Source organism: Podospora bellae-mahoneyi, chromosome 6, assembly GCF_035222275.1.
Source record: "Podospora bellae-mahoneyi strain CBS 112042 chromosome 6, whole genome shotgun sequence".
Classification (NCBI taxonomy): Eukaryota; Fungi; Ascomycota; class Sordariomycetes; order Sordariales; family Podosporaceae; genus Podospora; species Podospora bellae-mahoneyi.
In genome coordinates this window covers 2055760-2071370 of record NC_085885.1, presented here as the reverse complement: position 1 = coordinate 2071370, position 15611 = coordinate 2055760, and the positions used below count along the sequence as shown (strand labels likewise).

Sequence of the window (15611 nt, the reverse complement as noted above, 5' to 3'; positions counted from 1 at the left end):
CATGTGGGTCAACAGCTCCTACAGTATGCATCTTGTGTGGATGAAGCACATGTGCTGGTGGTGGCCCTTTTCTTCTTATCGCGACAGTCTTTGGCTGTTTGAAACCTTGGTTCTGAACATGTCTTGACAAGTTGACAGGGTTCAATTCCTGGAAATGGGCTGGAGTGATTTCGCTTTTAGCTGCAATTCTCCCTTCAGAATGTTGATATGCCGAGCTGCTCAATTGGCTACCACAGCGGCCAAGCATAACGTCATCTGGAAATAACCGACCTGCATTAAAGGCTACGGATTGGGATGCCGCTGTTACCTTGTGCCGAGAACGGTCTTTTACAGAATAACATCTACAGATGTGCCAAATCAGGCCGTGCTGACGAGAGAGGAGAGTCGTTTCTTCATGGGTTTTCTGTCGTGTTGCGTAACATCTGGACCCTTGAATCTTTTGGACTGTTCAAAACGTCGAGAAAAGCTTAAAGTTTTAGCGCTATATTCCTTCAAGAAAGCTTCCAGCGAATGCCCAGGCAGGAGATCCGACGTGGCACGGCTAACGTCCAAGCAATGTGGCAGTTCGTGGGGGTTTACGGTGTAGTACTCATGGCATTGTAACATTGGCGGTATTGACCGTGTGTTCTGGTAGGGGGTGTTACACGACAGCTGACATGAGCTAGCCCCTAGGTTTCTTAAACCCGTCGATACTCCGTATTTGCATCAGGACGCTTTCAATGGGCGTAGGAATAGGCAGTGAGCGATATGAGTGTTCTTACTTGGGCGAAATGCTTTTCAAAGCTGTGGCTTGAGTCTTTTCAGTGAGCTAGCTTCTGTCGGTGGGGTAGGTAAGCTTCCAGTGAAGCTGGAGGGGCGCCTACCTTAGTTTATTAGTGCGCGTGTCACCGCAGGCAGGAACGCGTCGCGTCCTCCTTTCTCGAGTTTAATTGATTTTCCTGGTGTAACACACCAAGAGTAACACACCCTCTCTCTCACTCTCTCTCCCTCTCTCTCACACACACATCAGCGCCAATATGAGATGACCTGATACCTATCCCAACTGGGCCGTATTTGTGAGACAATAACCGACGCTGTTGGGGGCGGGAGGGTATCATCACATACTATGGCATCCAACGTCACCATCAAGGCCATCGACTCGAGTGCAGTCCATCAGATCCAAGCTGGTCAGGTTATTGTCGATTTGTGCTCTGTAGCCAAAGAGCTCGTGGAGAACAGTGTGGATGCCGGGGCAACCACCATCGGTACGAATAAATATCTTCAGATATGTTCAGACCTGTTCCAGTAAAGGATGCTAATCATGCTGCAGAGGTACGGTTCAAAAACCAAGGTCTTGACTCCATCGAGGTCCAAGACAATGGAGCCGGAATTGCACCACACAACTACGAATCAATCGCCCTAAAGCATTACACGTCCAAGCTCTCAACATATGATGATCTCTCCACACTTCAGACGTTTGGCTTCCGTGGGGAGGCATTGTCCTCCCTCTGCGCACTATCCAAATTCTCTGTTATAACTTGCACCAAGGAGCAGGTCCCTCGCGCTGCGAAGCTCGAGTTCGAGATGTCTGGGAAGCTTAAGAGCACCAGCGTTGTTTCGGGCCAGCGTGGTACTTCTGTAATTGTAGAGGACCTCTTCCGCAACCTCCCAGTACGCCGTCGTGAGCTGGAGAGGAACATCAAGAGGGAATGGGGCAAGGTTATCAGCCTGCTCAACCAATATGCCTGCATCCAAACGGGCGTCAAGTTCACCGTTTCCCAGCAGCCCACCAAAGGGAAGAGGATGGTTCTGTTCTCGACCAAGGGTAATCCCACAACACGCGAGAATATCATCAATGTGTTTGGTGTCAAGACGATGAATGCTTTGATCACAATGGATCTCAAGCTGCAGCTCACACCTACCGCCGGTCCTCTCGTGAAGGGTAAAGCTAGAGCTGACGGGAGCAATACCGAGGTTAGGGTGCTGGGGTATGTCTCCCGGCCGACACCTGGTGAAGGCCGACAAACACCAGATCGTCAAATGTTCTACGTCAATGGGCGGCCTTGCGGTCTACCCCAGTTTGTCAAGGTCTTCAACGAGGTGTATCGCTCCTACAATGCTTCACAGTTGCCTTTCATCTTTGCAGACATTCAACTCGACACTCATCTTTACGACGTCAATGTCAGTCCAGACAAGCGCACCATCTTGCTCCACGACCAAGGTCAAATGCTTGACAATCTGCGGGAGTCCTTGATTGAACTCTTCGAGACGCAGGATGTCACCATTCCGACATCCCAAGCCCAAGGGCTGAGGCAGACACCGTTTAAGAAACCGACGCTTGTTCGCTCACAGACACCGGTCTCTGTTGCTTCTGTAAGCAACAGGAGGACAGCCATACTGTCGCATCAATCGTCCGAATCAGACTCACCGATTACACAGAGACGAGCGTCGGTCGATGATCAAGATGAAGAGGAAGAGGAAACTTCTGAGATGGCCGAGAACCCAGAGAAAGACAAGACAGAGGTCGCAATGGAAGATGCGGAAGACGAGCCACCACAATCTTCAGTTCCGGCGATTCCGCCACCGTCGCAACCTGCAGCTCCACGATCTAGTCCCATCGCTCCAGCTCGGTTTAAACGGTCAACTCAAGAAGTGGCTACGATCACCATAGGCGACTCCACCGTGACGAGCGTGATCAGGAGTCCTCTGAAACGATCAAGAATTGAGGAGCCTTCCAGGCCTTCCCAAAAGCTTGGCGCTGCTAAGGCCGGGAAGAAGACCGCACCTGTGCCATCCTTTGGCGGACGTCTCACTCAAATGTTTTCTGCTGCGGCGAGTAGTAAGGGAGGCTCGACAGAAGATCTTGAGATTACTACAGAAGAGGTGGACATTGAGGATGAGGAAATTGAGGTGGATGAGGAAGCTTCGGACGCCGCTGGATCGGCAGAGGGCCAGGACGATGACAACGAAGAGTCCTTGTTTGTGTCTCAAGGAGAGGATAATGATGTGGACATGGAAGAACCTGAGATGCCTCGTTCCTCTCACGAAGAAGGGGAGGAGAAGAAGGAGCAGGAGGAGGAGGAGGAGGAGCTCCGGGCTGATAATGAAGGGAATGAGGAGATGCCTTCAGAAGCAGACAGCCCAAGAGCCTCTATCGAGCAAGACGAATGCTGCGACCATGACTCAGCCGACGACGAGTACATCGACGAGGAAGAAAAGAAGGCACAAGAAGAAAAGAAGGTACAAGCCCTTATCGACGCCGCCCAGGCCACCGCTGCCGAAGCATCAGAAGAAAGCGAAAAGCGCTCCCAGATGCTCCTCAAAGGTCGTCCAAAGCGGAAAGACATGACCCTCAACCTCATCCACAGGGTTAGAACCAACGAAATGGAGATTAACCAGCAAATCATCTCCCTTTCAAACCACCTCCCACCCCAGAAAAGCAAACCACCTCCCCCCCAAGACGACGACGGCTTAGATGCAGCCAACCCCGAAGAAAAACTCTCCCTAAAAATCACCAAAACCGACTTTGCCAAAATGAAAATCATCGGCCAATTCAACCTAGGCTTCATCCTCGCCGTCCGGGAGGGTTCCTCCTCCCCCTCAGACGACGACGACGAGCTCTTCATAATCGACCAACACGCCTCGGACGAGAAATACAACTTTGAGCGCCTCCAATCCACCACCACGGTCCAATCCCAGCGTCTTGTCCAGCCCAAACCCTTGACTCTGACCGCCCTAGAAGAGGAGATAATCCTCGAGAACCTCGTCTCTCTCGAGCGCAACGGGTTTGTGGTATCAGTCGACACATCTGGGGACTCCCCGGTGGGATCGAGGTGTCAACTCGTCACTCTACCTTTGTCGAGGGAGACAACGTTTGATTTGACGGATTTGGAGGAGTTGATCTTTTTGCTGGGGGATAACCCGAGCAGTTCGGCTACGACGATACCGAGACCGTCAAAGGTGAGGAAGATGTTTGCCATGAGGGCTTGCAGGAGTAGTATCATGATTGGGAGGGCGTTGTCGGGGAGGCAGATGGAGAGGGTGGTGAGGAATATGGGGGGGATGGAGAAGCCGTGGAATTGCCCGCATGGGAGGCCGACGATGAGGCATTTGTGTGGGTTGGGGGGAGCATTTGAGGGGAGGACGTGGCAGGAGGGGGGGAAGGTGGATTGGAGGGTGTTTTTGAGGGGGGGGAAGGGGAAACAGAGGGCTGGGTGATGGAAGGGTCTGGACTGGATAGGGCTGTAAAGGCTTACTGAGGAAATAAATGGTAACGTATGTGTATTGCTGAGAACAAATCTAAACAGGCATGTAATTTGTGTATGTTTACAGCCATGGAAAGCATTTTCAGATTCAATAGAAATCCTCCGGAAATCCCTATGACAGCAACCCAACTTGCCATGTCACCGTGACAAAACCATCATAAATGCCCCCAAGACTCGAAATAAATCAACAGCAACACCGTCCAATGGTTACAGTGGGGCGGAAGATGGGATTAACCTAACGTTGGGGGGTATACTGAGTTTGTGGCTATCCATTTGTCTCGGTTGGTCTAATGGTTGATAGTGATAAGGAAGGGAAGTCGTGTGGGTTGATAGAGGGGATTATTGATCTGGACAGTTATAGTTGGAAGATTGGAAGTTGTGTAGACTAGGCTGGGGAGGGTTGGAGGGATCTAGGGCTGGGGTAAATACGAGTTAGACTTGGGGGTAGAATTTTGAGCTTTTAGATTAGGGGGAAATGGGTGGTTTATTACTGGAATTGGAATGGGGGAAGTCTATAGGGCCGACTAGTAGACATTTTGTTCAAGCTAGGACAAGTCTTGATCAAGAACCTAGACAACTCTTACCGAAAGTTTTGGTAGATAACCATCTATCTAGATTTGCAAAAAGGGGACTGGCCAAGAGGAATTAGGAAGTTGATAGGTCTCAAGGCCAAAAGCTCTGATGAGGATGTGGCGTGGCAGCTGACCAAAGGTAGGTGGGCAGTCCTCTCACATCTCTATTGCAAAACTCATATATCTCCTCCTGCACACCCACACACATCTAGTCACGGCGAATATAGAAAGACTGATAGGGAGTTCAACGCTGTCTCTGGTGGTTTACTACGGTAATACGTCCGGACCCGGGATCCTAAACCTGTCCTTCGATGTACTCGTTGCTGTTGAGTTTGTTTCTCGTCTTTCAGGTGGACACTCCGCCTCGAAGCGCCACCAGAGAGCCGCCGGTCATCAACGTGATGGGGGCTGTACTGGCGCTGGCACTGGTAGGTACGGATTTATTGGGGTGATATTTTAGGGGCCAGTCGACGCCGGTTCGAGGGCTGTCGTAATATTCTTGCGGGCTCCCATATTTCCATGGGAAGATCCTGTACGGATATAAAAGGTAAGCTCGCGACACCTCAAGTCAGCAGCGCTCGCGAACGAGGAAGGCGCCTGGTCCAGAGGTATTGCAGCCGTGGTGCAATTTCGTGAGTCCCTGGACCAGACCCGGTCAGGCAATCTTTGCGGGTTGTAGTACATGGCTGTTGGCTTCCGGTGGAGCGCTTGTGAGCCGGTGAGCTGGCAAAGCTAGCAGAGGCCTAAAGAGGGTTTGCAATAGAGTAGATGGCTGAAGAGAATCAGAGGCCCTCAAGAGTTTCCATACAGCAACGCTTGCAAACGAAAATCTTAAAACTCAAGCTCGGACGAAATTCACTATAACACCCTACCAATATCCAAACATAGCCATCTCATATCTACCTCAGCATAGCACGAGAAAGTTTATAAAGATAATGCATCTATTTAATCATCTAACTACGTCTTGTAAACAAGACAACAAGGCTATTATCAACCCAGAAACATTCCCCTAAACTCTATCCATGCCCCAAACTCCATATAAAACAGTGAAAAGTACAAAACCCCCCAACGTAACGCTACAACGAAAAACTCCATACCTCATCCTACCTCCCCCATCTTCCATTACTAGGTGGCAGGGATACCAAAACACAAGAATTTCCTCCGCTGTTCAACCCATCCAATCTTCCATCAACCCCCCTCCAAGTCATAGAGACGACACCGCGGAAACCAGAACGCAAGGATTTCCTCCCCCGTATCGTCCAAAGCCCACAAAAACACCCCCATCCTCCCCCTAAAACAACCTCAAATTCGTCCTCTGCTGAATCCTCGTCCCGTTCAACATAGCCCTACTCTTCTTACTCCGTCCCTGCAGCCTCCTAAAAGCCTCTTGAATATGCCTCGGCTCAACCGGCGTCCTCCCCTCACTAGGCGGATCAAACAACCCCCCACCCAACCCCCCCATCTTCCTCTTCTTCGCCGCATTCCCCGCCGCCTGCTCCCCCCCTCCCGTCCTCTCCCTATGCTGGTCCTCATTCTCCTTGATCTTCAACGCCTCCTCCGTCAGCGTCTGCACCATCTCAAACGTCAAAAACCCCAAAATATCCACAATATCATCACTTGGCTTGCTATCCGTCACGATCCCAAAACCCGCCCATTCCCTAAATCTCTTTCCCTTGCGGTACGTAAACGATGCTTGGCGAAACTCAGACCAGGTGACGTATTCCTCTCGCGTCATGGCCTTGGTCCGCTCGTCTGCCTTGCGGAGGCGCTGGAGGGTGATGTGGTTCATTTCCTCTTCCTCCTCGTCTTCTTCGTCTTCTCTCTCTGGGACTTCGACAGCGAAATAAGACGATGGTTCCCAGGGGAGGCCGACTTTGGCTTTCTTGTTCTTTTTGGCCGTGTCGTCGACTGGTCCGCCGGGAACTACACCACCGACGGGGTCTTCACCCGCACCAAGATCACCCTCTCCTCCCTTGTCGTCGGAATCCTTGACGTTTTTGCGGACGTCTTTCCAGGAGAGGAATGTCCGCAGACGGGAAACCTTTGGGGCGTCATCACGGATTTGGAAAATCAGGTCATTAATAGTGATCGCGCGGGCGCCGCGGCGGGCGGCGAGTTCGGTGCAGTTGCGGAGCTGGGACGGTGGTTAGTTCGGAGGGGAGATACATTGAATGGACACAAACTCACAATCTCAATAACCTGCTGCCTCACGATATCCTCGATAATCCCCGTCGTCTCGGCCGATGGCTCGCCCGTCTCACCAGAGACGTACATCATCTTGGTAACAATGTCAGCAATCCAGTCGCTGGGATCAATTTCAACCTCAAAAGCAACCTCCTCCCTCTCCCCCTCCCGTCCAGTCCCCCCCTCTTTCCCCTTCCCCGTTTCCATCGGATCAGGCCGAGTGAGGAAATCCTTGAGCGTAAACGCAGCCGGGTCAAGGTTAAGCGGGATCAAATTGGCAGTGCCTTCCTCATTCTGCTCAAGGTCGTAGCCACTAAGGTCAAGTGGTTGGCCATTCATCATGACCTCGTCAAACAGCGCGGGGTTTCCCTTGAAGACGTCGTTACGACTGGCAATGGCTTCTTTGACTGCAGAGCGCGGGACGTCAATGACAGGGGGCGCGGAGTCATCGACAGCAGTACTACCAGTAGCAGCTCCGGGCTGCGGTGGCGGCACAGGAGTGTATCCGATTGCATAACTCGGGGATGGGATGAAGAAGTGTGGCCTCTGAAACACTTTCTTGAATTTGGCGCACCGCGGATTGACGAGCCTGACGGGATAGAGCTCGTGAAGGGAGGCTTGAAAGTACATGGAGGTGTCATCTTCCTGTTGCTGTCGAGTCGGGGGGGTCGCCCCTTTCATGAACTGGCCATCATTCTGCTGCTGGACCTGCTCATTTCCTCGATGGGGGGCAAAATCACGAGGTTGCTCTGACTGAAGCATCGGAATGGGTCGCAACTGCTGCGGCTCTGGCTCGGGTTGCCTTTCAGGCCCAGGCTGCTTCTCAAGCTGTGGCTGCACCTCTGGTACTTGACGAGGCGGCACTAGTTGAAGTTGATGGGCTGTATAAAACTCTGGGATTTCTTTGGGCAGCATCTTTCGTGGCATGACCTCTGGCTGCGCCCCTTGTGACTGTGGTGACAGCTGCGACTCTGGCACAGGATGCAGCAAGATTTCTTGGAGTGTCGACTCCGGCTGTAAGACTGGCAATTCTTGTTTCGAGATCTCGAGTTCCTTAACTGTTTGCTGCAACTCAGAGTGTGGTGATGAGTCTTGAGGTTTCGACTCTGATGGTTGCTCCTGAAAAGTCGCAGAAATGGCTGCGGGCTGCGACTCTGGTGCAGGTGATCTCTCTTGAGTTCACAGCTCTGGCTGCAAGGAAGACAGCTCTGGCACTAACTCCGATGGGTTCTCTTGAGAAATGGCCTGTGGCTGCAACTCTTGGGATTTCGACTTTGGCGAGGTTGGCAGTTTTCATTGTTCAATCTCAATCTCAAGCTGCTCGATCCGGCAAAGAAGCTGGTCTCTCTTCTCAAGCAGCAGTGCCTCTTCTGTCTTTTGTAGCCGCACCTCTTGCTGTGGCTGCTCTGCCTGTAAATTGGTCCAAGAGGGAGCAAGAATCTTGCTCACGGTAGGACCGTGTGTTGGGTTCGCAAGTGGTGCTGCCCGGCGAGAAGGGTGCTCAGGAGCGGATGCTCTCCATCCAGGTTGAGCGTTCAGGGGAGGTAGTCGCGAGTTTCCTGGCGTCGGCAAAGAAAGGTGAGCGGGCGGCAGCTCCGTCATGGGTGGGCAACCTGACTGCCCCTTTTTACCAGGCTGTTTGGAGGGAGAAGTGTTGATCATTATGACTACCTCGATGTCTTTTCTTCTGGGTTTCTCGTGTCGAAAAGTGGTTGAGGGAAGCGTCATTATGTGAGTAGAACAAAACATGGGAACTTATGTAGTGTTGCCGTTGCCGTTGCCATTGCCGTTGCCATGGCCCAGAATGTCGTCGCCCGCTGCCCGGGAGCAATACCGCTATAGCTGTTTTCACCCCCATCATGACTTTCACTGTGAGAGACATGAAAGCTGTTGGGGCCAGCACCAGTTATCCTGACATCCCCCCACAGACCCCTCCGGAGTCAAGAGATCTTCCAAGTCATAAGATACCCATTCCCAATAAATTTCTCACCGCGCTGTTGACAGAGAGTACCATCTCTTTATCCCCTTCAAATGTGACTTGTCACATCATCTGGCTTTATGTATTCCCTGCCCGGCTATCCCCTCTGTCAGGCCGTCTTGCTGCATCCAGCTCTTGTCCCTGAATCGATGCTCAATGCCCGCATGATGTCCTTTCTCCATCAACCCAATCCATTTCCCGCCCAGTCCATTCCATCCACTTCCCAACTTGTCATATAACCTAGCAAACAAAAAAGAGAGTCATAACTAACCTGCTGTATCTCTTGACGATACTTGTACTGTTTATCTTTGTCCGCCATTTTGATGGTTTGAAGGATGGATTAACGGTGTTGAATGGTTGTTGATGTCTTCCAAAAAGCTGTTTCCAACGAAAGGTAATTATGGCTATGATGTAGAGAATTTGGAAGCGATGAAGGTCTACCGTGATGTTAAACAAGAAATAGATATGTTGCTGTCAATGCTGGACAGGTGTTGACTGGCGGGAATAAGTTGCCAAGCGCGAGGCTCCAACAAGCCGTTGATATCTGGCACGGACCACATATCCCACGTGACTGTGAGCTTCAGGAGCTCAATTATCTGTTGAGATTGAACTTGAAAGTTGCTATTGAAAGAAAGCTGTTTAAATGTCTTTATTTTTGCATGCCTTGATTCCTCTCACACCCCATGAGGCACTGGTCAAGCTGCTCTCTACCTACGTCTCAAGACATGAGGTTGAAGAACGCACGGGCCAACTGCTGTCAAGATGGACATGTATGGAGATTGACTCCACAACGACGACAGCCAAGACCCTGTCGCAAACTGTTAACGGCTGATTAGCGTGATACCCCGCATGCAACGCACTTCCAACCCCACCATCAGCAACCAAGCTCTCAGCCGCATCCCGCCTTGCGCATTCGCAACCTCTCCCTATTCAGAATACTGGAGCCTGGAGCCTTGTTCATTGATATCAGACCTCACCCAGTTCTCGCCTACTCCAAGATCTCCTGTTTCCTACCCTTCCCGTGGACACTGAGCCAGTCCAGGTACCGAAATGCCTCCTCCAACATCCCCGGTCCTTGTGGTATGGCTCCTTCCTTGTCACCTTGCATCGCAAGTAAAACGAGTATCTAACAGGTCACCACCAGACCAAAATCAAAGTCCAGCTCAAACTAGCCATAGCCCGCCTTCGTATGGTTCAAAAGCGTGACGAGGCCCTTGCAAAGACCCAGCGTAGAGCCATGGCCCAGCTCCTCGAGCAGAACAAGGTTGATTCGGCCCGAATCCGCGTCGAGAACATCATCAGATCCGACATCATCACCGAGCTCCACGAAATCCTAGAACTCTACTGCGAGCTTCTACTAGCCCGCGCTGGCTTGCTAGAGGCATCACCAACATGCGATCCCGGCCTTGAAGAGGCTGTCAAGTCCATCATCTACGCCGCTCCCAAGACAGAAATAAAAGAGCTCCAAACAGTGAGGACGTTATTGGCCGAGAAGTTTGGGAAAGAATTTGTGCTACAGGCTACAGAAAACAGCGACGGGAAAGTAAGCGAAGGGGTGGTCAAGAAGCTGAGCGTCACACCACCAAAAGAGGAGCTGGTGCAGGGCTACCTTGAGGAGATTGCGCGGGCATACGGCGTTGACTGGCCAAAAGGGAAGAATAAGGAGCTGGGGGATCCTCCTGACTTTATGGATGATGATGATGATGAGAACCCAAGTGGGGGCCAGGCACAAAGAGTGTTGGAGGAACCGCTGGTTGGTGTGGATGAGGAAGCTGCTGCTGAGCTCATGGCACAGGAAGACCTGAGCAAAGCTACACCCCCAAGATCTTTTGGGCCGGCTATCCCGCTTCATGTCAATCCTCCTAGTGCTTCCACTGATAACATCCACCCCAAAGTCACTCTCAACAGACAGGAGTTGACAACACCAACCAAGAAGCCGGCTGCTGTGACAAGAAAGCCTTCGGAGCAGAAAGGGGATGGGGTTCCAGATCTGGATGAGCTTGCAAAGAGGTTTGCACAGCTGAAGAGGTGATTTCTAGCCCCCTTTTCATGTGTATACTACTTCCTTGGGCTCGGGAGCTTGGCGGGTTGGTTTTGGGATATCTGTTGCTCATTCCTATCATGCAATTTTATTTCTTTGACAGAGAACAACACCCTTCAGGTGGAATAATTACCTATGGAGCATCCAGGTGCTGTGATAATTGCGTTAGATGTGACCTTGAGCTGCTCCTTCCGTTTGTAACGGGATGCACACAACAGTAACCCTTCGCTCCTGCCTTATTTTCTGGGAAATTCAACACAAAACACGTCACAGGAACGGGACTTGTCAAATGCTTCCATCTGCACCACTGATGGTTTCCTTCAAATCAACATCTTCCACCCATCTTTTCTTCGGCTACCTGCGTGAGTACTGATCAACCAAAACCGCTCTTTTAGGTACCCAGCTTCTTTTGTCTCGACCAAGAACTGTCAAACAAGCCAATCTGCTGAACGGGTCGCAGCTTGGTTTTACTGGTTTTCTGATCTCGGGTCGATCGTAGCACCTGGTCAACTCTCTTCTCCAGGGGCTTGCGATTCATTGCAATTACTCGCAGCCCCTGGCCGACAATATTCTGGTCCTTTCGAGAGGTACTTTTCAGGACAAATTCACGAACACATGTGCAAATACCGAAACTGACCCATCCTCTTGCACGGCTACAGGAAACTCGCAGAGGGCCGTTTGTTCCCGGCCTTAAGGCTGCCACATTGCGGAAGCCTGCCGGTCTACTTGCTCAAGGAGCCCGTGTCTCCTGTTTGGAAAGAATGGGCAAGAGTAAGAAGAAGAACCAGGGTGAACCGCCACTTGGTGATTTTCGCAAATGTCCCTCCGCCCGTAAGCTCTTTGAGTCTCTCGGCCGGGCATTTCCTGTCAAGGTCAACAAACAGCGTACCCTCAACAGCTTTGTCATATGGCTTATCGAACGCCTAATTGACAAGGACGTGTCCAACCCATCAAGCGCTGAATCCGAACTCAAAGAGTGGTATCAGCTGCTCAAGAGCTGCCGCATTGACGACCAGACCATCATTGATGGTTTTGTCGAGCTAGAGCAGACCCACGTCTCAGAGCACCCTCTCGACGCGAGACGTCTTCACATCGTGGAAACTGAGTTGCGGGAACTAATCAGGACTACGGCCTCGCTGCCCCCAGCTCCATCCAAATCTTCAACAACTCAAAAGATTCAAAAGCCCTCGGGCAGTTTGTCCAAGCCCATGGATGAACACAAGCATCTCAATCGGCGGGTGTCAGTCCTGAGGATTGTTGCTGGCCCTGACCCTTCAAAGTCAACAAACGATTACACCCATCCGGATAGAAGACTGTCAGACCCACCGGCCCGCAATGACTCTACCGCTGCCTTTGAAGGAGACATGAGCGATTATATCCATCCTGGAAGAAGGGCTCTTGTCAGCACACCACGAGAGTCTCCGAAACATGATGCTCCGCCGCCAACATTGGCTCATATGCACCCGGATAGGGCTGCATCTGTCTCGGTGGGCCACTCCTCTCCTGCTCCCGAGATCATGTATGGCCGCATGCATCCTGATAGGATGAAGTTTTCTCGAGAGGCTGCTCCTGAGCCTGGAGAGCTGATTGAAAAGGTAGTTCCCGCTGCTGACTGCATTCGAACGGGAACAGGAAGACAGGGCAAGAGTAACACATTTGATCCTTCCTGCCCCGATTTGCCGTTTTTATCAGGAGCAAATCCAATGGCCATGGAAGACTTGGTGAGGCAGAGAGAGAAAAAAAAGCAGGAGCAGGAGTGGGAAAAATGGGAGCAGGTGGAGAAGCAGAGGCAGATGCAGAAGGAGAAGCAGAAGGAGAAGGAGAAGGAGAAGGAGAAGGAGAAGGAGAAGGAGAAGGAGAAGGAGAAGGAGAAGGAGAAGGAGAAGGAGAAGGAGAAGGAGAAGGAGAAGGAGAAAGGCAAGGATCTCTCCTTTCTTACCGGTTCCAACCGAATGGTGTTCGGTGATGACTGGGCGTTGGCCAGAACGAAGAAGAAAAAGAAAAAGGCCGCGCAAACTGAGCTAGTTTTGGAGTACGGTGAGAGCCCGGTTGACGTGGGAAACGCCAAATTGGCTACCAAGGGTGACAAGGAGTTTACCATACCGGGAAACTATGTGTGCAACCGTTGCAACGTGCGTGGTAAGTATGAACCCCCAGGTATGATATTACTGATGTTAACCCTATTAGGCCATCTTATTCAAGATTGCCCAACGAACGGGGACTGGCGATATGCCGTCAAAGCACCCGAGGACTACACTTGCAATTTTTGTGGAAAACAGGCAGATCACTATATTGATGACTGCCCGCGGAAGCCTTCGAAAGGCTCGCGCAACGGTCAAACTGAGCGTGACGCGCCTCGGAGAGTCGTCAGTGATACCATCCGAGATTCCGTCATAGACTCCTACCGACCCGAGCCCCGCTCCCACAAGCGACATCGCAGTATGGACAGTGAGTTTGACGATGATGACTATTTGGCCTCGAGACCTCACCGCCGTGGGACGAGGGGCCGCAAGTCTCGGCGTGCAGATGATGACCCAGAGAGCAACGTGTCTATTGGGGGAAGGGCTGGTACGAACGACAGTCCTTGGGGTGACTTGAAGTCTTCCATCGTGGGTTATCTCGATCCAGACAAGCCGGTTGGTGACGAACCCCCCACCAAGGTCTACACCAACCGCAGGCCTCCGCCCGTCAGCCCGGACCCCCGTGAGGAGGGACGGCTTTCGTATTATGATGTGCCATCTGAAGACGCGCAGCCCGAGCACTCCATTTTGAAGAAGAATAATAAGAAGAAGACGCCCCCGAAGAAAACGCAGCTGATTGTGCCCAAGTTCGAGAGATCCCCTATTCGTATCGCCAATGCGCCGCCCCCCAGAATTCGAGTTGACCCACAGCAAGTCGGCCAAATGATTGAGGAAGAGAGGGACAAGAACGACTTGATCCCCTTGTTCTTCAAGATGTTTTTGGGCAAGAAGGTCTATTGCAGGACCAAGGCCAAGCGTCCAGTGGCAATTGACTTTATTGATATGCCCTCCGAGAGTGAGGGGGGCGATGACGATGCCATGGAGATGGACCAGGCTCAAGATTCTGTCAAGAACGAGCAAGGCGATACGTCCGCCCAGCTGAAGAGCCGGCTCCCGCCTGGGCCCTCGGTGGACGAGCCACAGCAGGCGACCAATTCTTCTGTCATTCAACACCTCCACGGTGTCATCGACGTGGATGATGTTGTTGTCATGACGGAGACTAGGCCGTCTGTCATTGTCAGCGGGTTGGGAGACGTTACCGATCTCACTGGGCTATCTGATGGCGAGTCCCAGAGCCACATTGTGGTGGTTGATGATTAGATCCACCAATACCTGCCATGTCAGCTCTGGGGTATTTATCTGTTGGGTTCTTGTTTATTTTGGGGATTGTTTATCATTATCTCTGGCTTGAGCTGGGGCCTAGAGCTTTTCCCCGTGAGCCCGTGCCTCACATGGGGAATTTTAGCGGTGGTCTGGAGTTTTGACTTGTTTTCTGTATTATATTGTACTATTATGCATCCATTCCTTTATCTTGATTTCGCCAGCAGACAAATGCGATGATTATTGACATTTCTGTCTGCCCGATGTGAACCTGCTTCTTTTGAGATGTTTATGTGGCCCTGGTTCTGTAATCCCTCCTACATGGCCGCTCTGCCCTGCTCAACATCCCGTGGCCTGCCCGTCTCTCCTTCTTCCCGACATCGGGCGATATAGACTCTCCCGCTCAGCCACGGGGATATTCATCCTCCTTTCCACGCGCACAATCGATATCTTTCGCCATATATCCTCGCCCCTCTCACTCCAACTTATCCAAATGCTCCAACCTAGTCAACACAACCTGCTTCGACGTCTCCTCAATCTCCCCCGCGAGGAAGACCTCGTCCAGGATGGCGTACACCTTATAAAAGTTAAACACCAGATCCAGCTCGCAGACGTTGCCAAAGAATGCATCCAAGACCTCAACAAAAAAGTGGATAGCCTCTAGATAGGCGAGCTCGTTGTCGTTTGTGTCGACGCAGGCGCAGAAGAAGAGGCCGGCGTAGCGGCGGTAGACGATCTTGTGGTTGCGGAACTCTACAAAGTTGGATTGGTACTTTTGGTCGCGGGGGGCGACGAGGCGGTGGACCTTTCAGACATGGGGTCAGCATATGGGATGGGGGACGAAGAGGGGAGGAAGGGGTGGAAGAGGTACCTCGCCCTTGACCTTGACTTTTTCGTCGTCGCTGTAGGGGACGTACCATTTTGCTAGGCGGGTTTTGCCCCTATTCCAAAAGGTGGTCGGTTGGTTACCAATGGGAGGGAGATAGAAAAGAGGGGGGAGCAGGGGGAAACGTACTGTCGGTTCTGGATGAGGATAAAGTTCAACATTTCGGCGACGGCGGCGGCGCGATGAGATTATCTTTGTCGCCGTGGATTGGTGTTGTCGCGCGTGCTGAAGGTCAGGGGATGGATATGGTTGATAATCGATAAGAGAGCTGACCCCCGAGGTCGCGGCGCGAACAGGGACCTTGGCACTGACAGGGTTAGGGTTGGGTGCTGAACTCGAAAAAAGGGATGGCCATCAAGGTGCGC

General features: G+C 51.8%; 5 protein-coding genes across 5 annotated transcripts; 3 read left to right on the top strand and 2 right to left on the bottom strand.

Annotated features, from left to right (window-relative positions):
- Positions 1-1015: 1015 nt before the first annotated feature.
- Positions 1016-4197, top strand: PMS1 (ATP-binding mismatch repair protein; the record flags this gene model as incomplete). Its single annotated transcript, XM_062880606.1, has 2 exons — positions 1016-1244; positions 1310-4197. Exons 1-2 carry the CDS (start codon positions 1106-1108, stop codon positions 4195-4197), a joined length of 3027 nt encoding a protein of 1008 aa, XP_062729551.1. The 5' UTR covers positions 1016-1105.
- A 1910-nt stretch (positions 4198-6107) lies between these two features.
- On the bottom strand, positions 6108-7927 carry SPT3 (Transcription initiation protein spt3; the record flags this gene model as incomplete). Its single annotated transcript, XM_062880607.1, has 2 exons — positions 6108-6950; positions 7004-7927. 2 exons carry the CDS (start codon positions 7925-7927, stop codon positions 6108-6110), a joined length of 1767 nt encoding a protein of 588 aa, XP_062729550.1.
- Positions 7928-9641: 1714 nt separating this feature from the next.
- On the top strand, positions 9642-11361 carry IST1 (Vacuolar protein sorting-associated protein ist1). Its single transcript, XM_062880608.1, has 2 exons — positions 9642-10058; positions 10123-11361. Exons 1-2 carry the CDS (start codon positions 10029-10031, stop codon positions 11008-11010), a joined length of 918 nt encoding a protein of 305 aa, XP_062729549.1. The 5' UTR covers positions 9642-10028; the 3' UTR covers positions 11011-11361.
- A 1-nt stretch (position 11362) lies between these two features.
- On the top strand, positions 11363-14360 carry QC761_601480 (uncharacterized protein; the record flags this gene model as incomplete). The annotated part of the gene is made up of 4 exons (XM_062880609.1): positions 11363-11606; positions 11679-12506; positions 12660-13158; positions 13207-14360. Exons 2-4 carry the CDS (start codon positions 11781-11783, stop codon positions 14358-14360), a joined length of 2379 nt encoding a protein of 792 aa, XP_062729548.1. The 5' UTR covers positions 11363-11606; positions 11679-11780.
- A 136-nt stretch (positions 14361-14496) lies between these two features.
- On the bottom strand, positions 14497-15503 carry BRO1_2 (bck1-like resistance to osmotic shock). The gene is made up of 3 exons (XM_062880610.1): positions 15376-15503; positions 15232-15301; positions 14497-15165 (listed from the first exon to the last, which is right to left on the bottom strand). The coding sequence occupies exons 1-3, from the start codon at positions 15405-15407 to the stop codon at positions 14836-14838; spliced, it is 432 nt and encodes a 143-aa protein (XP_062729547.1). The 5' UTR covers positions 15408-15503; the 3' UTR covers positions 14497-14835.
- Positions 15504-15611: the final 108 nt, after the last annotated feature.

Coding starts and splice junctions, on each gene's coding strand:
- BRO1_2 (XM_062880610.1), bottom strand. CDS start 15,407: ATGTTGAACTTTATCCTCATCCAGAACCGACA. Junction 15,302..15,375: donor ATCCTCATCCAGAACCGACA/GTACGTTTCCCC, acceptor CTTTTGGAATAG/GGGCAAAACCCGCCTAGCAA. Junction 15,166..15,231: donor AAGTCAAGGTCAAGGGCGAG/GTACCTCTTCCA, acceptor CATGTCTGAAAG/GTCCACCGCCTCGTCGCCCC.
- IST1 (XM_062880608.1), top strand. CDS start 10,029: ATGCCTCCTCCAACATCCCCGGTCCTTGTG. Junction 10,059..10,122: donor CAACATCCCCGGTCCTTGTG/GTATGGCTCCTT, acceptor GGTCACCACCAG/ACCAAAATCAAAGTCCAGCT.